The 22,605-nt window shown below is 40.5% G+C and overlaps 1 protein-coding gene across 8 annotated transcripts in view; it reads left to right on the top strand.

The window, feature by feature from the left end:
* The window catches only part of DNAJC6 (DnaJ heat shock protein family (Hsp40) member C6), a 131,107-nt gene that overhangs the window by 101,286 nt on the left and 7,216 nt on the right, over nt 1-22,605 (top strand). For 5 of the 8 annotated variants that reach the window (XM_036443850.2, XM_036443853.2, XM_036443847.2 and 2 more), the window contains 9 exons: nt 414-531; nt 2,321-2,400; nt 3,557-3,750; nt 3,865-3,945; nt 6,935-7,369; nt 9,694-9,828; nt 14,135-14,203; nt 15,209-15,343; nt 21,590-21,853. In XM_036443850.2, coding sequence (XP_036299743.1) covers nt 414-531; nt 2,321-2,400; nt 3,557-3,750; nt 3,865-3,945; nt 6,935-7,369; nt 9,694-9,828; nt 14,135-14,203; nt 15,209-15,343; nt 21,590-21,853 — 1,511 coding nt within the window. The remainder of the gene's footprint in view (nt 1-413; nt 532-2,320; nt 2,401-3,556; nt 3,751-3,864; nt 3,946-6,934; nt 7,370-9,693; nt 9,829-14,134; nt 14,204-15,208; nt 15,344-21,589; nt 21,854-22,605) is intronic. The other 3 variants (XM_036443852.2, XM_036443848.2, XM_036443851.2) reach the window with 2 other exon arrangements.

The raw sequence follows: 22,605 nt of genomic DNA, 5'->3' as shown, positions 1-22,605 counted from the left end.
TGACCTTGATGAGCATTTCAGTGCTATTGATATTTCTATACTGATCTCTGTTGGACTTTTCATTCCCTCTACCTCTGTTTTTACCACTCACTTAAAGTTATGTAGAGGCAGATATGTCAGGGCTAGATGTATGTGAAGAATTGAAACCTGTGTAGTAGAGATGGCGATTATTTATCTAGAAGTCCAAATGGGATGGAGAGAGAGGCAGTGGCACCAGATCAATGCCATCCATCCATGAAGGACCAGTTTGCACCCAGTTGGCCCAGGCTGTGCTTCTACTTTGCTAGAGACAGGAAATGGTTCCTGGGCCCAGACCTGGGCAAACAGGTCCCTTGGCCAGAGCCATGGTGTCTATACCTGTGCAGTTATACCAAATGGGACTCTTTCATGTATGTTGTTGTCTCTGTTTAAAGAGAATACCGTGTCCAAGATGGGAAAATCTTCATTCCCTTGAGCATCACTGTGCAAGGAGATGTGGTCGTTTCCATGTATCACGTGAGGTCAACCATCGGGAGTCGGCTACAGGCCAAGGTATGGTTTTATGGCATAAGCTCCTCAGAGCATTCAGTGGGAGTATTTCAGTCTCTCTTTTTCATCACTTTGGGCTTGAGTGTATTATGTATTAGAATCAGAAGGAACCGTTAAAGATTGCTGATGCCCATCTTCCTCATTTTACAGGGAAGGGAACTGAGGCTCAGAGAGATTATGACTTGCCCAGATGACTTTGCTAGAAGGTGGCAGCCCTAGAACTTCTAGCTAATCTTGCTCTTTAGAAGCTTGTGCTTTTTTATAGTATCCCATTTGGACCAGCATGCGGGGGCTTATTTCTGTTAAGGAAGTGGGATTAAGTAATTACATATTTTTAGTGCAATAAAATTCGCCCATTTATTTATTTATTTATTTATTTTTAATATATTTTATTGATTTTTTTACAGAGAGGAAGAGAGAGGGATAGAGAGTTAGAAACATCGATGAGAGAGAATCATCGATCAGCTGCCTCTTGCACACGCCCCCCACTGGGGATGTGCCCGTAACCAAGGTACATGCCCTTGACCAGATTCGAACCTGGGATCTTCCAGTCTGCAGGCTGACGCTCTATCCACTGAGCCAAACCGGTTTCGGCAAATTCGCCCTTTTAAAATGTACAGTGCAGTTGCTTTTAGTATTTTCAAAGGGTTGTACAGCCACCAGTACTGTCTAAATCCAGAACATTTTTATCACCCCCAAAGGAAAACCTATGCTATTAACAGTCACTGCCCATTCCCCTTCCTCCATCCGCTAGGGCCTAGGCCATTATTATTATACTTTCAGCCTCCATGGATTTGTCTATTTTGGGCATTTCTTATAAATAGAATTATAGAACATAAGGTCTTTTGTGACTGGCTCTTTTCACTAATCATAATGCTTTCCAAGTTCATTTATGCTGTAGCATGTATTAGTACTTCATTCCTTTTTATTTATTCACTCATTTTAAAATCTTTATTGTTGAAAGTATTACATATGTCCTCTTTTTTCTTCCATTGAACCTTTATTGCCCGCCCCCACCCCCTACCCCAAGCCTCCACTATCCTATTGTCTGTGTATGCATACAAGTTCTTTGGTTATATTTTTCCACCCACCCAAGTGTTTCATTCCTTTATATGGTCAAATAATATTCCATTATATGACTATACTGCCTTTTATTAATCTCTTCATCAGTTGGCTGGCATTAAGGTGATTGCCACTTTTTGGATATTACTACAAGTCATTGCATTTTTAATTCATCAAATATTTGCTAAGTGCATGCTCTGTACCAGTCACTGCCTAGGAGTTTAGGACTGAGAAGAATAAGACTGTGTCTCTGCCTTTAGAAAACTTAGCCTAGCAGGGGAAATTCACACATGTACAAATGTCCACTGCCATGTTAGGGGTTGCATTAGATGCTATAATGGGAGCAATTGGCTTAGCCAGTGGTGACCCAGAAAGGCTACAGAGGGGCTATGACCATTTAAGGCAGGCTGTGAAGGTTGAGTTTATCAGGTTGGAGCAGGGGTATATTGGATGGAAGGAGTGGAATGAGTCAAAGCATAGCAGTATGCAAGCACGTGGGACATTCGCCGATGAGGAAATGGCTTGCCTGGACAGAACTCATGGAGAGGAGAGGCTAGAAATAAAGCGAGGCCTGTTCCAAATAGGGGGAAGGATGTCATTTAATATTCATAATTCATCAAAGTTCAGACTTAGAAACAGTTGGAGGTGCATGGCTCCTCAAAATATAGCCTTTTGGTCTGATTCCCTTTCTGCTGATTGATTGAAATGTGCTTCTCTCATGTATCTTTAGGTGACCAACACTCAAATATTCCAGCTTCAGTTTCACACTGGATTCATACCACTGGAAACCACAGTGTTAAAGTTCACCAAGTGAGTGCTACTTGGGCTGAAATCCCTTTTCAATTCGTGCAGCTGTAAAATGCTGGGAGCCAGTTGCTCAAGGCTCATTCATGCTGTGCTACAGGGCCCTTGAAGCTGCCGCAGGACTGTTGAGTTTAGCTTAGCAACACAGAGAGGCTGGCCTTGTTTCTCTGTGTTTTTTTCAATTAAAAAAATGTTTTTATTGATTTTTTAGAAAGAGAGGGATAGAGACAGAAGAGGGAAAGAGGGAGGGAGGGAGGGAGGGAGGGAGAGAGAGAGAGAGAGAGAGAGAGAGAGAGAGAGAGAGAGAGAGAGAGAGAGAGAGAGAGAGAGAGAGAGAGAATCATTGATGTGAAAGAGTACCCCCTGCATGCCCCCTACTGGAAATCGAGCCCGTAACCTGAGCATGTGCCCACACCGGAAATCAAACCGGTGACCTCTTGGTGCATGGGATGATACTCAACCAACTGAGCCACACTGGCCAGGGCAAGGCTGGTGTTTTGATTTGTCTTGAACACAAATTGTTCAAGAGACTTCAAATACGAAGGCCTAAAATTCCAAGTGAAGGAACAAGGGGGAACAAAGGAATATCAATGCTGTGGTCCTTTGCATCTGTGTGTCCTTTTGTGTTTTTCAACAGGGGTGGCAGTGTCAGCAGTATGATATGAATGATAGCCCTTCAAACTGGATGTCAGACCACAGCATTGAAGCAAGGTTTTAGGAGACCCCCTCGTGCCAGACATTAACCCTTAGTTGATGTATTAAAGTGTGATCTAGAGAGCTCAGGGGGGTGGCCAATGCTGGGTCAGGGGAGGGATAGGCATTCAAGAGCTCAGAGTGGTGGCCTTGAGCCTCTTTCACTATTTTAATAACTGATTTGGCCGTGCTGGTTCATACTTGCTGTATATATCTCCCCTGCCTTCTGGAATGTTTTCACATGTGGTAATATCCAAGTTCTTTGAGTAGGCATTATTCTCCTCTTTTCTCTAGAGGAGGAAACTGAGGCTCAGACCAGTAAAGTAGTTTATCTGGTTAACGATTGCATTTTCCCTAGAAATCAGTCTCAGGGTTAACTGAGGAGTCAACCTCCAATGGTTTTTGTGCTGGACATTGTACTGGTTCCGTTTGTTTTTCACTGATCTTATTCTTTTACTTCCCTATTTAGGCCTGAGTTGGATGCATGTGATGTACCAGAAAAATATCCTCAACTATTTCAGGTGACTCTGGATGTAGAACTACAGCCCCAAGACAAAGCGGTTGACTTAACCCCACCCTGGGAACATTACTGCACGAAGGATGTCAATCCCAGCATCCTCTTCTCTTCTCACCAGGAGCATCAAGATACGCTGATCTTAGGAGGTATGAGTCACCTGATGGCTTTGTTTTCAGCAGGAAGGCTGGGTGTTGGTGTTATTTATCACATAGTCCTATTTCCCGTGTTTCATTGTTTCTGCGTGGCCTTTTGTCTTGCAGGACAGCCTCCAATCGATATCCCTCCAGACAACCCCAGGCATTTTGGGCAAGGTGGCTTCTTTTCCACTCTCTGTTGGCAAGGTACTTGCAAGCATTTCTTTAAACTTACACAGTTAGGTGATTGTCTCATGGCTCTTTTGTAAAGGTGGTGAGTTCTCCAAGCAGCCTAAAGTAAAGCAGCACATTGACGAAACCAGTTTGGCTCAGTGGATAGAATGTCGATTTGCAGACTGAAAGGTCCCAGGTTCGATTCCGGTCAAGGGCATGTACGTTGGTTGCGGGCACATCCCTGGTAGGGGGTTGCTGGAGGCAGCTGGTCAATATTTCTCTCACATTGATGTTTCTAGCTCTCTGTCCCTCTCCTTCTCTGTAAAATTCGATAAAATATATTTAAAAAAAAATAAAGTAAAGCAGCAATTAGAAGTTATCCACAGTCCTTCTTATTTGATACTGTCTTGGCTCATGCCTTTTTTAGGTCAGGCAGCTTCCCCCTTTTCAAGTCCATAAATGCTTAGATGGATGCAAAAGGCTATTGTAAGCCGAATGCTACCTTTTCTCTCGATGCAGTATTTTGGATCCCATTTTTTCCTGGGTTTACAAATAAGCATGGTCTTTTTTAGGATCTCCCTTTACTCTGCTGACACACACATTAACTCTATCTCCTGTCCTCAGCTAATATTCTAAAACTATAAAATCTGGCATTGCCCCCAGAGGGCTCTAACCATTCACGGGGTAGAACTGAGCTTCCCTGGTGCAGGGAAGGCAACCACTGTGCCCATACTTGCTACTTGGCTGTAACCACCATGGCGGAAATTGGGTTCCAGCACAGTATTGTTTTTCTGCTGAACCTGGAGATGTTTCAGAATCTTTCTAACATAACACTTCAAATTACTGCCAGCAGTAGATTGGCATTCTACTGATACCCATCTGTCATCCTGTTACCAGCTGGGGTTCTTGGGTCCCCCAGGATAGAAATAAAAAGGAACCACCCGAGATATTCCTAAATGTCATTGGACTTGCACCAGGTGTGAGGGAGATAGCACAGGAGCACAGGGTTCCCAACTGGCACCGCAAGTGGCTTTGTTGGGTTGTTTTTAATAGGAGGTGGATAAAGTGGGCATGCATAAGAGTTGGGCAAGGCATAATTTTTTCTATGTCAGGCCCAACCATTTTTTCATTCTTTGGGTTGCTTAGCAGCAGTCTGCTCCGTAGGGCAAGAAGGTGGTGTCGCTCACTACTGCCACCCTAGGAAGTTTATACAGTGGTCAGATCTTAATTGCACATGTGGATCAGGGGTTTCCAAGACTTCAAGGAAGTGGAGGGATGGTTGCATTTATGTGTTTATTTTATACGGTGTTCTTTCTTACTATCTGGCATTCCTTTGGCTCCAGGCCCAAGTCCCTTTGCTGCTCAATCCTTGCTTTTAGGGCTTGCTGAAATTAACTGAAATAAGGACTCCTTTTATGAAATGGGTAGGAAACTGGCTTTGGCAATAGTCTATACTTACAGTTTTCTTGATGGACTCTCCTCAGCTGGCTGTGTGAGCATAAGACATTTTCTCCATTGCCTATACAGAATTTCCCGTGTTTGGTGAAAAAAAATTGTTCATAGAATTCTGTTGAATTGAAAGGCTTATATTTAGAAACAGGACCAAAAACATTTTTTAAAAAATGGAAAATTCGGGAAATCTAGACAGCAGGTAGATGTCTGAGTTCCCTCTTGTTCCCCCATATCTTGTTTTATCACACAAGGGCTTTCAATAAAACCCCATGTTTACCTATTTCCTGCAATGTTAGTAAGCAATTTAGAAATCGTTCCTGTTAGGCTCTGAAATAGGTGGTTAACACAAACGCACAATTTCTTTTCCTGACTTTGCAGAGCCAGGTGTGTTTAGGAATGCAGAACTTTTTGGATTTTAGTGAGTAATATGGTACGTACATTGTATCTGACTAAGCATTCCTAGGGGCATTTCTGACAACAACTTGTAATCAAACCTACTAACACTTCTACAGTGAAACATAAAGAGTAACCCTGAGTGGAAATAAATTGAGATTTATAAATACTTTCACACCAGGTCTGGTCATATTGTTCTACCAACTTAGTTTGCACCAAACTTAGGAAAAACCTTTCCCTTTTCATAGCTTTCTGCATTTTGGAATCGGGGATAAGGGATGTGCATCTACTTAATCTGAATGTGGATCTATCTATCTGACATAAAATGATAAAGTTCCATAGGAGGAGCTGTCTCAAGGAGGGCTGGAAAATCACTCACCAGCATCTCTGTTCCTTCCCCGGAAGATGCCTCTTTCCTGCTGCCTATTTTATGCTGAAAGTACCTTTCAGGTTGGTGTAAGGACCATACTAAGCAGAGTCATTCCCTCTATTCCTTCATTAGGTGTGTGGTTCACTCCTGCTCCAGAGTGGGGGAGAAAGGCCTTGCTTTCGGCTGCAGGCTGCAGAGAAAAGTAAAAAAAACAGAGAGAGGAGTCAGCAAAGAAATAGGAGCTAATGTTTTGTGTGTTTTTTTCAAAGCATCCAGCATAGTGCCTGGAAGATAATAATAGTGGTCACAACAGTAATAATTATGATTAATAAAAAATGCTATAAACACTTATGTATTACTTTCTATTGATCCTGAGCACTTCCTGTATGTATATCATGTCATGTGATTCTCACAGCAGCCGTGTGAGTTCGGTAGTATTTATTACCCCCATATTGCTGAGAGGCAAACTAAGGCACGGAGAAGTAAAGCAACTCTCTGAGTTGTCACAGAGCCATTACGTAGTGGCGCTGGGATTCAGATTCCGGATATTTGGCTCCAGAGTTTCTGCTCTTCACCCCAGTGCTGTATTGGACTCTTAGATGTTCAACAAGAAATAACTGAACGTAATGTGAAGTACATCAGGTTTTCCCTTGGGAAGGGTCTAAGAACATTTTTTGCTCCAGAGCTGTTCCTCCTCTCTTTCTGGAGTGTATATAAATTATAAAAAATAAAAACAAAAAAACCCAACAATGATAGCAATGCTGTGGCCAGTAGCTAACCGTTTATTGTCGTACTGGCCTTTCTTAGATCAGAAATCAGAGAAATCATTCTGCGAGGAGGACCACGCCGCCCTCGTGAATCAGGAGAGTGAGCAGTCGGATGATGAACTCCTGACCCTTTCCAGTCCCCACGGCAATGCCAGCGATGACAAGCACCATGATACCAAAAGGCCCAGCAAAAAGCAGCAGGAGCCCGCTGCCCCTCCTCCCCCTGAGGACGTGGACCTGCTGGGCTTGGAAGGGTCTGCAGTGAGTAAGAACTTCTCCTCACCAGTGGCTCCTCCCACCAATTCCGATCTGCTCGGTGACCTGTTTGGGGCTGCAGGTGCGGCCGGCCCTGCCCAGACTGGACAGTCCGGGGTGGAAGATGTGTTTCACCCAAGTGGACCTGCTTCTGCCCAATCAACACCACGCCGGTCTGCCACTTCCACCACCGCATCGCCAACCCTACGAGCCGGAGAAGGTAAATGTTTCCACGCTGCACTGTACAGTTTCGGAATCTAACCTTTGGGCCAAGCAGGTAGATTTGAACCTTCCTAATAAGCTAGACTTTTCTGGTCTCCCTGGAAGTTCCTCAGGAGTTTATACATTTATTTAAATGGGGAACCCAAGAGGAAGTCAAAGGTAGGAAAGGGTAAGAGTGAATATTTGGGCTTCTCACCCCTACTTTAATTTTTTTAGGGTTTAATACCTGAACGTGGAGATGTAGATTGATAATGACCATGGGGTATTTACTATTTGCCAAACATGGAATTTAACACTAACCATTGATTCAGTTCTTATAAAAACCCAGTAATTAGATGCTGTTATTATCTCTGCTTCATCATTGAGGAAATAGAGGCTTAGAGTCAGATTAGTAGCATACTTTTTTTTTTTATACAGTTAGTAATGGATTGGGCCAGGGTCCAAAATTAGGCCATTTGACTCCAGAGCTTCCCCTCAGTTTTTCCTGTAATGCCTTCCTGGAATTGTAGTTTTCTGAATACATTTTTGGCTGCGCAGAGAAGTACTTGGCTACTTCAAGGCATATTTGAGGGACTCATGCCTGCAGCACAGCTGACTGGAGCAGAGCTGTTGGAGCCCCATGTGGCTCAGGTAGCTTCGCTTTGTTCATTGCTGCAGACTCCACCCTTCTGTGGCTGGATATCCACAATGTTTTGACATTTGCAAGACAGTGTAGTTGAGTAAGCGGAGGTCCTTTATAGCTAAGAACCATCTCCCCTTGTTACCAAGATGACATCCCATGATGAAGAATAAAGGGAAATGTCTGGACGTTCCAGGCACATGGTAACCTGTGGAAACTTTCTTTCCCAAGCTTATCCTTCACTTCTCAGAAGGCCTTGATTCATGGCAGTTCAGCAGGAGGCTTTCTTTATATAATAAGAGTGAGCCTCAGAATCATAGAATGGATAAGCTAGGGCTCAAGCTCCTACATGTTATTGGTAGAGCCAGGATGTGAGGTGCCTTGAATCTCAGGATATTTCCTCTCTACTTCACTCCAAGTGTTCTGTCTCCTACAAGGAAGTAGAAAGAACACAGTCCAGAGTTAAAGACCTGTATTTGACTCCCAGGACTGACATGTAACCATCTGTGTAGCCTTATTAATAAAACCTTAATTTTCTTGGTTGTATAGGTGGTTAATATTTACCTATCAGCATTGTTGTAAAGACTAAAATTTGAGCTTTTGTCTTGTAGTGTTGGGAAGTTCACTTTTAGTGAGTGGAGAATGCCTCTAATTTAACACAAGTTGCCATTAAAAGGGTACCAAGTACCCTTTTAGCAAGATTTTAGAAGATTTTAGCATCCTACAGTAGTTGGCATCAAACTTAAATGTAGAAGAATTAACTCAGTGTCCTCTTATAGTTAATGCTATAAATATGGTGTTCTCACTTTAGAAGAAATAAAGTTTAGTGAGTATTAAATGATAAAGGATATACATTGTGTAACAGAGTCACTGACAGATACTTGATTTACTGGTGCTGCACAAGGTTAATTCATTGCCCAGCAAATTATAGGAGAACATTGTGGCATTGAAGTCATAGCTGAACACATCAAACCATATATACTGCCTGGGCTTTCAGAGTGGGAGTTATTCGTTAACTTGTTTGATTCTAGTTGTCCATTCCTAAAGAGGTCAGTTCCACTCCAGGAAGCAATTAATTCACTAGTGTGAGACTTACAGAATAGGAAGTAGCATCTTAATATAAGGCACTACAGGGAATTTTATTCCTTGTCCAATAATGAGATATTAAAGGGCAATTACACACATGCAGCTCTGCATGGCGTTAATCACATTCATTTTACACCTTGAGAAATGTGAGATGCCTTTGGGAAATCCTGGAATTTGGAGTCAGAAGACTTGAGCCTGAATGTCAGCCCTATTATTTACTTGATACTGGACTTTCTAAACCTCAGTTTCCTTGACTATATAATGAAAATAGCGCTACTATTTTTGTCTGATAGAAGACAGGGGTATTGAGGATCAGCTGAGGTATTCTTTATGAAGGACACTGTGAATCCTAAGAAATGATACAGTATTAGTGTTGTTACATTGCTTCTGGAAACATCAGATGCCCACATTGTTCTAGTCCTCTTAGTTCATTCGCAAACTTTTGTTAGCCCTGGGGGACATTTAAGGATTGGATGGGCCTGTGGAATAGCCCAGGAGGCAGGGATCATCCTGCTGTTTCAAGTATTTGGCCTAGGGCCTGGAAATAGTGATAACTCTTCAATATTTATTGAATGAATGAACTCATAGGACAAACGCATTTCTCTTTTATTTTCTAGGTGCCACCTTTGACCCATTTGGAGCACCTTCTAAACCATCAGGCCCAGACTTGCTGGGTTCTTTCCTGAACACAGCCAGTGCTTCCAGTGACCCCTTTCTTCAGCCTACAAGAAGTCCTTCACCTACATTGATGGGTAAGAAGTATTTCATATTGTGAAATAGATTTCCGCACAATACCCATAGGTACTTAGTTTTAAAAGCATCATGTAGGTGTTTGGGGGTGGGGTGAGGCGAAGCTACATAATGCATCTCTCTCTTTTGGATATTAGCAATTCATATTAAAAGCTCTGGGTGTCTTATCATAAATAAGCCTGTTTAACTTTATTTTACTCAGCTTTTCTAAAACTTATTTAACTGTGGAATTCTTTTTTTGTATTAGAGCTACATGCATAGAATTATGATAGCATTGATTGTAGGGTGTTTACTTATGTACTGATAAGGAAGAAAACAATGCTATTGCTTTTAGTTGATTGGAAGATGCATCCTAGTTGAAGACATCTTTGAAATGTGGAAAAATATGACTAAAGTAATAAAATGTGACATGAGCATCCCACAGAATCAGTATGTTATAGAACAAAGTTTAGAATATAGCACCCTGATGAATTAGAGATATTCTATCTAATACAAAGTGGCTATTGAGCACTTGGTATTTGGATAATCTATTTGAAATGTGCTCTAAGTATAAAACAGCATCCCAGATTTCAAAACTCAATATAAAATAAGAATGTAAAATATCTCATTACTATTTTATATTGATCACTTGTTAATATTTTTAATACATTAGGTTAAATAAAATATATTTCTAAAATTAATTTAACCAATGTCTTTTTAGCTTTTATAATGTGACAATTAGAAAATTTAAAATTACATCTGGCAGGGTAGTTCAGTTGGTTAGAGCGTTATCCCTATATGCAAGGTTACTGATTCGATCTCCAGTCACATACAAGAAGCAACCAATGAATGCAAAAATAAATGGAACAACAAAATCAATGTGTTTTCCCCCCCTCTCTCTTTTTCTTCTTTCCTCTATCTAAATATCGATAAGTCAATTAAAAAAAAAAAAAAAGAAAATTTAAAATCACATATGCAGCCCACATTATATATTTACTAGAGGCTCAATGCACGAAATCCAGCTGCCAGCACCAACTTCCCTCTGGCATCTGGGACCCCAGTTTCCCTCGCAGCCCCATTCTCCAATCTAATTAGCATATTAAACTTTTATTATTATAGATTAGTTTAGAGACTTAGGTTGTGTGAAAAGAATAGTGATCACATCCATTTGTACATGCAAAACAGATTAAAATGGGAGCTCTTCAATGAAGGACAAATGGCTTTGATCTAGAGAATTGTATCTCATTCTTGATATTGAAGGCTATTGAACATTAATGGCTTCCACCTAGAAAACTATGTATCGTTCAAGGCACCCTGGGCTTGTCTGGAGAATGCAGTCCAACCATCAGCTTGATTTCATGGACGTTAGGCCAATGGAAAAGGAAGATGAGTTATGTAACACAGGTCAGACTGTAACTTGACTGAAATAGGAATCAGTCTAGGAATAACCTTTATGGGTGATTTCTAATTATTCTTAAATCTCAAACTATTTGAGGTGGGTCCACATGGACAAGAAATGTACCTCTCACTCTTCTGTAGTGCCCACCTAAGAGAATCTCTTGATTGGAAGTTGGCTTCTCTGGGGAGAACGATGCAGGGATGGAGGTCAAAGCTGTTGTTTTTGCTCACTTACTTAAAATGTAAGTCACATCATTGCTCAAAATAGCTCCCTATTTCACTTAGCATGGCAGCCAAAGTCCTCCTCAAAATGGCCTACATAGGCCTTATGTGCTCTAGCAGCACAGTGACCTCATTTTCTATTTTTCTCCTCTTGCTCTCTTTATTCCAGCCACACTGGTCTACTTGCTTATTCCACTGGCTATCCCCTCATCCCCAGACATCACATGGCTAACTCCTTCACCTCTTTTGATCTTTGCTCAACTGTCACCTTCTCAATGGAGTCTACTCTGACTGCTCTGTTTCATATCCCAACTCATCCCCCTTGCCCTTACTACAGTTTCCTTTCCATGGTACTATCAACTTCATTATAGTTAATAGTGTACTTACATCTTATGTCTCTCTCTCCCACCAAGGCAGGGATTTTTGTTTGTTTTCTCATTATTGCTTTCCTAGCGTTTAGAAGAATTATTGGCTTTCTATCTATCTTTCTATGAAATATGTAAATATAAAATGATTAAACTCATTTTTTCCTATCTATGCTTCTTTGATGCATCATGATAGAATTAATAAGGTTATATATTTTCCTGATTTTGATACTTTGGATTTATTATTCTCACAAGAGTTCTACCTTTTATGTTTATACTTCAGCATGGCAGTTCTGGATCTGGTTCTGTTTCTTTTGAGCTGGTTAGAATATGTTATTACCTAGTGTAGGCCAGTTTGTACCCCCTTTTTTTTGTCTATGTAGCCATTTTTGTCTATGTCTTGCCAGTGAGTGAAAGAATTTTCCACTCTCCTTGCTTGGAAATCAATGATCATTCCATTAGTAGTAGATCATTTGCATATTCTTGGTATAGGACAGAGGTCGGCAAACTCATTAGTCAACAGAGCTGCAAACCGCGGCTCGCGAGCCACAGTTTGCCGACCACTTGAATACGCTAGCATATATGTGAGACTCAGATGTCAGATTGGGCAGTCAGAATTGCTCATCTCTAGAATTCCCTACCTCAGCAAAAAGCACCTGTTCCCATTCTTTTATCCAGCCATTCAAGCTGGAAACCTGGAGTCATTTTCCTGTTTTCTACAAGGCACCACCAATCTTTTCTGAAAATCAAGAAATATTACCTTTGAGCTCTACAAATCTTTATTGAACATCTACTCTAAAGAAAATAAGCACTAGAGCATAGTGTTCTAAGAAAAAATAAACAAATAACTGTAATGAAAGGCAAGATGGAGAATAAAAATATTAGGTAATTACCTTTAAATCTATATCTTTCCATCTCCAACAGATTTTAAGTTTATTGAAAACAGGCAATGTGTCTCTTAGTTCTCTGTTCCCTGGCCTATTGCCTTGCATATGGATTTTTGGGTTTGATTAGTAATGAGGTTGAAATTCTGACACCCAGTTCTACTCCTAGTTGGATGTAACACTAAGATCAGTGTGTAAAGGAAGTCAGATAGCAAGGGTTGGCAAAGTGGTCTAATTTCCACCTTAGTTTTCAGGGATTACTGTGGAATAAGAATAGAAAGGAAAGAACTGTAATTGCTAATAATGGCATGTTCTTTTTAACTTAGTGATGGGAAGGTAGAAGACATCTTGGTTTATACTAATCAAACAAGAAAATGTAAGGCTTTGTAATGCTAATCTTGGTGATTTCATGATTCTTTTGATGGTGGTGATGATGATGGTGGTGGTGTGGTCATGGTGGTGAATGTGGGTATGTATTAAATACAAATTGCAATATTTAGTATTTGCATTTTGCTCACTGATTTATGGACAGAACTTAGAGGTGCCTTAGAAAGAAATTCTTATGAAATCTTGTTTCTTATTTGGATTTTATAGATTCAGAAAAAACTTAGTACCAATGTGTATACATTGTATACACATGATTCTCTTTAGCTAAACATTTTTAAATTCTACATTTGGAATTTTGAGAAGTGCTAGGGGGTCTGTTTTGAGTGGGGGCTGTACAGAGTTTGTTGTGAGTGATAATAGATACACCTCTAACATGAGCATGGTGTATGGCGTATAGTCAGTGCCTAATATGTGCTCTGAAAGAATGATCATTCTCAATTCATGTCACAGCAAAGAATAAAACAAAAGTTCAGTTCTAAATTGATCATGCCTTTCATGCCAACTTAAGACAAATTGAGTTGCTGTGGGTTTTATTTTTCACATTTTCTTACTGCCCACCGACTTTCAGATAACTATAGAAGTGGGACACACATTGATGAATCAGGTAGTTCCTGCCTTCAAGGAACTCACAATTTAGTGAAGACAGAATATGCACAGTTGTATTTCAAAGTGTGTGGTGGATATGGAGGTAAAAATTGAGCCAAAGCAGAAACAGAGATAAACAATATACTAAAAAAATGTAATGTATACAGACTTTGGTTGCCATAATTCATTCCAATGGGTTAAATATGAAAAAAATAAATAAATAACAACCATCAGTTGAACTATCAGCTGTTAAATGGTGTATACATTTTTGGGGATACTTATATGGCTTTTACCAACCCTCATGTAAGTCACCAAGGAGGAATTCACAAATTACCAAGTGCTGCAAAATGTGTTGAGAGCTCAGGATCCCTTGGGACCTTGGGAGGCCATGAAGATCTCATGGATGGCATAGCACTTGCCTGTGTGAACTTAGAAAAGCAGGTTCTGAGCTGCCATTTCTTAATTATTTTTTTTCTCCTAATTTTTAGCTTCGAGTACACCTGCTGTGAATATTCAGCCAGATGTTTCAGGAGGTTGGGACTGGCAGGCTAAACCAGGTAAATGTCAGCAGGCTATTCATATGCATATGTAACCAATTGCTAAAGCATGACTGTTCACCCAGAATGAAGTGACTACTTACAGAGCCCACCTATATAATTTGTGTTGATCTTTCTTAAAGACTTGTATTCTTGTGGAACATTCCCATTGCATTTTATGACATGGTAGTGCTGTGTATTGCACATTATTTTACTTGTCTCATTTGCTGAATGTCTGTTTTGACGCTAGAATTTGGCAGATTTGGTATATATCTAACTGTGCCACTTAGAAGTTCTTGGATTTTTTTTTTTTTAACAAGTCTGAATCTCCATGTTGTTGTTATCTGTGAAATGGGATCCATAATTCTTGTCCCACACAGTTATAGAGTTTAAGTGAAATAACTTATTTGAAAATTTCTAGTGTAGGATAGCTGCTAAATAATTTGGATGGTCTTCCTTCTTCACAAAGGACCTGTTCCAGGGCTATATTTGTCTGTGACAAATAAGTTGTCTTTCTCATGGCTAGATGGTGTTTACTGAGAGCAAACTTGTGTGATTGCATTCTCAGCACTGTGCAAGACACACACACACACACACACACATACACACATATACACAATGTGCTTATCATGGCAACTTTCTGAAGCAGTTCCTATTTCTTAACAAATGAGAAAATGTTGAAACTCAGAGAAGTTAAACAATGTGTGCAAGGCCATTCATTCATTAAATAGCAGAGACAGAATTCAGATTTAGGCCTGACTACAAATCTCATAGAAAGAATGAAGGCAGGATGACAGGGAAGGTAAACACTGGACATAATAGTTCACAGGTATGGCCAGGAAACAACATATGCCTTTTTTTGTGCCTATCCCTGCTCCAGGACAGTATTCACTTAAGTTCAGAAAAACAAGGTCTACCAACTTCTAACATATTTCCAAATCCTGTCCTAATTTACCTTTAGAGACAAAATCCAGGATTTAGCCTTGGTCAGTTAACTCATTTTCAATCTCCGTATTTCCTTTTCAGGAGGTTTTGGAATGGGAAGCAAGTCAGCTGCCACCAGCCCAACGGGATCCTCACATGGAACTCCAATCCATCAAAACAAACCCCAGACTCTGGATCCTTTTGCTGACCTTGGGACACTAGGTATAAACTTAACAGGTTAAGAAATTTATGTATGGCTACAAAACCTCAATTCTAAATCCTTACTGTTATAATAAGCTGGTACCTAAAATGTTGTATATTCTTAAGGATATACACTTTAAACCCAAGATTGGCTTCACACACACACACACACACACACACACACACACACGGCTTTAAGTAGTCAGCCCACTAACTAACCCCTATTAATCCACTTTGGATAAGTTGGATGAATAAAGTTAGAATTTCTAGGAGCATCTGACAACAGAGTTTGCAGTAAAAGTAGCAAGAGTGTAGGGGAACATGAGAGGTGAGACTGGTCTGGTAGATTTGAGCCCCCCTGGAGCCAGCTGCGCATAGGTCTTCTTGTGATGTTACCAGTGAGGTCTTCACACTGGTACCCCTCTTCTCACGATCAATACATACAAAAAATAGACTCTCTGTATAGTATTTTCAAAGTGGTTTTCCTCATGTGCTCGTTGTTATTAGAGCACATGTGTCAAACACAAGGCCTGCGGGCCAAATCCGTCCCGCCAGGCCTTGCAATGTGGCCTGCACCGCGCTGTCATCACTGCACTCTGCTGCATTTCCATCACAATGACAGTTTATGACTGTTCAGTAAACCATTCGGTCCAAGATTTAGGCTGGATTTTAGATTTTGGCCCCTTCTCTGATTGAGTTCGACACCCCTATATTAGAGGATAAGTGTTACATGAGCAACTAATTTCTGAAACACTGGGTTTAGTGGACTTTGATTACTGCAAAAACTTCTGAGAATAAATGGTCATAGTGATGCTTGCCAAAGGGTATACAGTTTGCAGTATTCTTAGACTCTTTCACCAAGAAAGCATTTTTGCAAGGGGTAGTTCATTTGATGTTCTGAAGCCTCGTCTCCCTCTCTTTTCCTTCCTCCTCTGGGCAGTGCAGAGCTGTTAAACAAGGGTGGATGGGCCCTGACAGGAAGGTTTAAATTAGCCAGGTGGATAGTTCAGGTTCTCAGAAAGCCCTGGGGTATTTAGAGCCAAATTATCTGCAGGGAATGAGAGCATGCTACCATTTTGACAGTAATTGGATCAGATTCTTGACCTTTCCTTATACATGTTTTAGAATTCTTTTAAGAACTCTCAAAATTATTTTCCCTTCTTTGTATCCTAAGGTAAGCTTAGCATTTTAAAATAACAACATCAGGTGAAATTATACCTCAAATCAAACATGATTGGGGGCTCATTTTCTTCCGTTTATTCATTTCACAACTATTTAGTAAGTGTCTTCAATATGCTAATACTGTTTTTTAAAAAATATATATTTTATTGATTTTTTACAGAGAGGAAGGGAGAGAGATAGAGAACTAGAAACGTCAATGAGAGAGAAATATCGACCAGTTGCCTCTTGCACACCCCCTACCGGGGATGTGCCCACAACCAAGGTACACGCCCTTGACCAGAATCAAACCCAGGACCCTTCAACCGACGCTCTACCACTGAGCCAACCCGGTTTCGGCTGCTAATACTGTTTTAATAAAAACCAACCAACCAAAAACAACAACAACACAATTTCTGTTTTTTAGAGCTTATATTCTAGAAAAGTAAATAAATAGTAAGTGAATATAATAACTGTTTGCTGGGGGAGTTACTATGTGCCAGGCACTCTCTTAAGTGCTTTACATATATAAATTTGTTTAATCTTCCCAATAATCTTTTGAAGTAGAGGCTATTACCAGTATAATCCTCCTTTTGAGATGAAGAGTAACCATTATAAGAGGTTCTTTTTTAAATCCAACATTATGTCTTGCATTTAGCTCTCATGTCCTTTAGGCACTGTTAATCTGGAATCATTCCTCAACCTTTCCTTGCCTTTTATGACATTGAAACTTGAAGGGCACAGGCCAATTACAAAGTCTCAATTTGTTAACTTTAATCACTTGCTTAAGGCGATGTCTGCTAGTTTCCTTCATTATAAAATTATAATTTTCCTCTTTGTAATTAATGAGTAATCTGGGGGAGATAATTTGAAGCTATCCTACTTAAGATAATCCTATTAGAGAAGATTACATTCTCCATCTGACTTTTACCCACTAATTTTAGCATTCATTAATGATTCTTGCCTGAAGTAGTCATTGCTATGATACTTGCAAAATTGTGATTTTTTCTGATTCTTTCTTTCTTTCTACATGTATTAATTGGCATTTTACTGTAAAGAAAAAAAAATATTTTCTTTTCTCTCTCTTTTCTCCCTCTCCTCACATCAGAATGGACTAATGAATTTTTTTTTTTTGATTCAGTGGGTTATAATTCATTACTGTCATCATTTCCTTTAATGTTCACATTATCTCAGATTTGATTTATTAAAGTCCCTTTGCTCTGGCTTCTAGGCCCTTTTTATTAGATTCCATGAGCACCTATTTTCTTTATAGTATCGATACAACAAGATGTTCCCAGCTTATCCTGACCTTTTTATACCCTAGTTCTGGAATCAGTCATTCTCCAAATATCTTCACTCCCTTTCATGGGGAATGGTATTTAGAAACCAAAGTCTGTACACTTAGTATGTTCACTGGTTCTGAAGTGGGTGTCATTCTCTACCTTTCAGGAGATATAGGAGATGAATGGGTATGCATATATAGAATTCCACCCAGTTCCACAGGATTCTTCCTTGCCTTTACCTAGCAGTGGTCGGCAAATTGCGGCTCACTAGCCACATGCGGCTCGTGAGCAGCAGTTTGCTGCCCTATTGACTAATGAGTTTGCTGACTACTGATCTAGACTTACAGACTATGGTTCCTTGTGATTAAGCCCCTATCCAGTGGTCAGCAAACTCATTAGTCAACGGAGAGGCAAACTGCAGCTCATGAGCCGCAGTTTGCCGACTACTTCCCTAATGTATATGTTTATCTTATTTTTCCCTGGATCACAATATTAATAGTCTGACAACAAAAATAGTTTGAATGGCTACACACATTACACTGTAAAAAATCTACCAGGAGGAGTTCAAGAGTTCTCTGCCAATTGTGAAATGCAGTAATTTTTACAACTTCTGGAGAAATTGGTCTCCCAAATTCCTCTCTCTAGTCACATAACTTAAGAAAGTTAAGTAACTTTCCTAAAGCCACACACTCAACAAGTGTATGAGCAAGGGTTATAAGCTAGATTTTTAACTCCTAGATAATAACTTTAGAATAAAAATTATAATTTCAAATTATATACCTGCAAGTTATTTATTTATTTATTTATTTATTTATTTATTTTTGTTAATCTTCACCCATGGATAAATTTTTCCTTTTATTTTTATTTATTTATTTATTTATTTATTTTTATTTTTAGAGAGAGAGAGAGAGTGGAAGTGAGAGAGGAGATAAAAAGAAACATTGATGTGAGAGAAACGTATCGGTTGGTTGCCTCCCGGATATGCCCTGACCAGGGCCAGGGATGGAGCTTGCAACTGAGGTATGTGCCCTTGACCAGAATTGAACCTGTGACCCTTCAGTCTTTGGCCAAAGCTCTAAAACTGGCTGAGAAAACTGGCTAGAACTACTATATCTGCAATTTAGAATGTACAAAAAACAGTGTTCTTCTCTTTAAGACGATTTAATTGATTGGGCTGTGATTTGGGAATAAGGAGTTAAAAAAGCTCCCCAGGTGATTCTAATGCACAACTAAGGCCGTCAACCATGCTTTAGCTTTTAACGAGGATAGCAGTGGCCTCTGGGTTTTTCCGCTTCTTTGTTTTTCTGTGAGTTCTCCTTTTCAGTAGCATTAAGACATAGAATTGTTGGACATGAGTAGAAATATTCTGGAAGGGTAGACATTAGAAAGTCTTACCCTGTTGATAAGCCCCTTGAGAGCAGGGTCAACATCAGCCTTTTTACCATTGTATCTGTAGCCTGGCATGTAGAAGATGTTCAACAGTGTTTCAGAAATGAATTTATAAATGACAATGTTATGGGAATATGGAAGGTTTTTAAAAATTCTCTAGGCTTGTCCATATTTACTGGATTTCTTGTACACATACACCCACCACACATACATACACACTAGAGGCCTGGTGCATGGATTTATGCATGGGTATGGTCCCTGGGCCTGGCCAGCAATCTGGGCAATTGGGGCTGTCTCACCCAGTCCCAATGGGGGCTGATGGGGGTCGCTAGCTATGGGGAGGGACCACTAGAGGTTGGCAGTCCCTGATCAGGTTGATGGGGTCTGTCTGGCAGGGGTTTGGACAGCTGCAGGAGGTTGGCTGTGGAAGTGCACTGACCACCAGGGGGCAGCTCCTGCATTAAGCATCTTCCCCCTAGTGATCAGTGAACGTCTGGTCTTCTGGTCCTCTGATCGTCTGGTACTCTGATCATCTGGTCATAATAGTCGCTTAGGCTTTTATAGAAGATAGTAAGCATCCCTTTAAAAATAAAATGGAATCTCAGTGTAATAGAATGAATACCGAGCCTAAGGTGTGTATTATGTTGATGTCCTGTGGGCAGGTGGGCCCAAGGGCTCATGAAGAGACACTTCATGCTCTGCATTACAGTCTGGGAGGGGCCAATACCAAGCTTCAGAGTATATGCCCTGTCATGACCTTTCCTGTTACCTAGTATTTATTGAGTCCTTATCATGTACTAGTGTGTGCTCGCTATTGCGGGGCATATGCACTTCCATTATTTTATAATGTGGAATGCCTCTTGATTCAAGATTTTTGAAATACTTTCATATAGCCACTTTACAGTATTCCTGTGATGTATATGTAATTATACTTTTACAGATGAGGGGTTGAGGCTAAGAGGTGAAGTTTTTCATGGAGCTTCAGAAGTGAAAGGATTCTGTATAGATTGTTTTTGGCTCTGTTCCCAGTGCTCAGCGCAGGATCCGGCACATAGTAGATGCTCAAAAAAACTGATGAATGAGTATATGAGTGAATGAATGAATGAATGAATGAATGAATAAATAAATAAATAAATAAATAAATAAATAAATGCAAGATTGAATTGGTGAATGAGAGACAGAGATGAGATTCCAGCTCAGATTGACTCCAAGTCCAATGACCATAAAACAATATTCCCAGTGGGGAAAGAAGGAGGAATCCCAGATGATAATAGAGGTAAAATGTCTGTAGAAAGAAGAAAGAGTAAAAAAAGGATGACTTATAGTGAATAGCTCAGAAATTTGGGGAGGAATTAGGGATTTGGGTGCAGCCAATACGTATGACATTTGGAGGTAGGATGTGTGTCATCACTTCCCCTCCCCATTAACTACCTGGGTGATCATGACTATATTAGTAAACCCTTTGAGGCTTGATTTTCTCATCTTTAATGCGGGACCAACAATACTACCTATTTCCTCAGAGTGTTGCGTAGACCGAAGGCGATGATATACATAAACATATTCTGTAAACTCTAAAGAGCTCTTAGTTATTTTAATGTCATCGATACTTTGGGTTTGGTGAATGAGAGGATCCCAGGAGATCACAACTACAACTGGCAGTTTCTCATTTTACCTCTTTACACACAAGCCACAGCTGGTCTTTCTATTTTAGAAACAGCCCAGCATGTATTCGGTGAATACTTTTAAGTTGGGGGATTATGGAATCAGGATTCTACTTAGATTCCTGGCACAAAACAATATCATGTTTAAAAGGTTGAATAAGATCCTTTGTCCTGTTCAAAGTTGGCTGCGTTTACTCTCCTGCGATGAAATCCAAGTAGCGTGAAACTGAAACCTACTGGTGAAATTTCAAAACATATTTGTTTACTCTTGAGCATTAACCACGCTTGCACTTATAACAAACAATGATTAATCCCGATCACCGAAGTTTAAAAAAAGCACCTTAATGAGTAAACATGTTTTATTTCCTGTTCTTATTATTTGGTAATTTTCAGTCCAGTCAAGAAATAGAATCTGCTTTGAAGATGGGATGGAGGAGAGGGAAGGCACAGAGAGAAGAGCCAGGGCTCTTCTGGCTTGGAGTCAAAGGCTTGGATTCAAATCCCTGTCCTGTCGCTTGCTGGCTGTGTGACTCTGAGAAAACCAGTTAACTGCTCTGAGCAGTTTGTTCACCTAAAGAAAAAATGGGGCTATTAATACATACCTAAAAATGTCATGTGGGGATTAAAGGAAATAAATACCTGAGTTTTTTCCTAAGTATTAGGAAGATTAGTATTGCTGCTAGTCAAAGCAATTTCCATTAAAGCCATTGCAAACAATGACTCAGGATACAAGAGTTAAAGGCTACTCAAAACAGCATTACTACCTTACTTCTTCCCCCATTTTCCTACAGGTAGTTCTTCATTTGCCAGCAAACCCACCACACCAACCGGACTGGGTGGGGGATTTCCACCTCTCAGCTCACCACAGAAAGCTTCTCCCCAGCCTATGGCTGGAGGGTGGCAGCAGGGAAGTGGCTGCAACTGGCAGCAGACACAGTCTAAGCCCCAGCCCAACGTGCCGCACGCCTCTCCCCAGAACCGGCCCAACTACAACGTGAGCTTCTCGGCCATGCCTGGGGCCCAGAGTGAACGTGGGAAAGGATCCACTAATTTGGGTAAGGATGATGGTATGGAGCCTGGCTGCAGCGTGGCCTGTGTTATCATACTACCTGGATGGATGGATGTCCTAAGAAGGAGACAGAAAACAATTCCAATGGTTTCTGAGGCAATCGTACAATTGTAGAGACACAATATGAACGCTGCCTCCAAGTCTGTGCCTGGAGTACCTGGGTTTGCCATGCTCTGAACATTTTATCATTTTATGACTGTTGCTTCACTTGTGTTTCTCCCCACACTGAGACCAGATGTGTCTATGTTTACTATGTTATCACTAGCACATAGCATAGCACTTGGCTCAGCATAAACATTACATCGGGGTGGGGAATTTTTTTTCTGCCAAGGGCCATTTGGATATTTATAGCACCATTCATAGGCCAAACAAAATTACCAACCTGAAAATTAGCCTGCTATATTTGGTCAAACATTTAATTAACTCATCCCTAATGCCTTGGCATGCCCAGACCAAATGGGGTCTGGGCCTTATATGGCATGTGGGCCAGACATTCCCCACCGTGCACTAAATGAATATTGAATGAATAGTGGAGGGGTGGGTGGATCTTGAAGCTGTCCTTCCTTTGAAAGAAGGGGTAGAAGAGAAAGATTGGGAACTTTTTAAGCACTGTGTTCATATTTGCCTTTGGGCTCTGGTTAGAGTGTATCTGTCTTAGACATTGAGTCTTATGCTGCATAAGCAGGTAATCCCGAGGCCATTGGGTTTCCTGTGATGGTTTTCCCTCTCTTCTGAGAA

This window comes from Pipistrellus kuhlii, unplaced genomic scaffold (genome assembly GCF_014108245.1).
Source record: "Pipistrellus kuhlii isolate mPipKuh1 unplaced genomic scaffold, mPipKuh1.p scaffold_m20_p_2, whole genome shotgun sequence".
Classification (NCBI taxonomy): Eukaryota; Metazoa; Chordata; class Mammalia; order Chiroptera; family Vespertilionidae; genus Pipistrellus; species Pipistrellus kuhlii.
The sequence above is the reverse complement of the archived record's forward strand: the minus strand, read 5'-3'. Positions and strand labels throughout refer to the sequence as shown.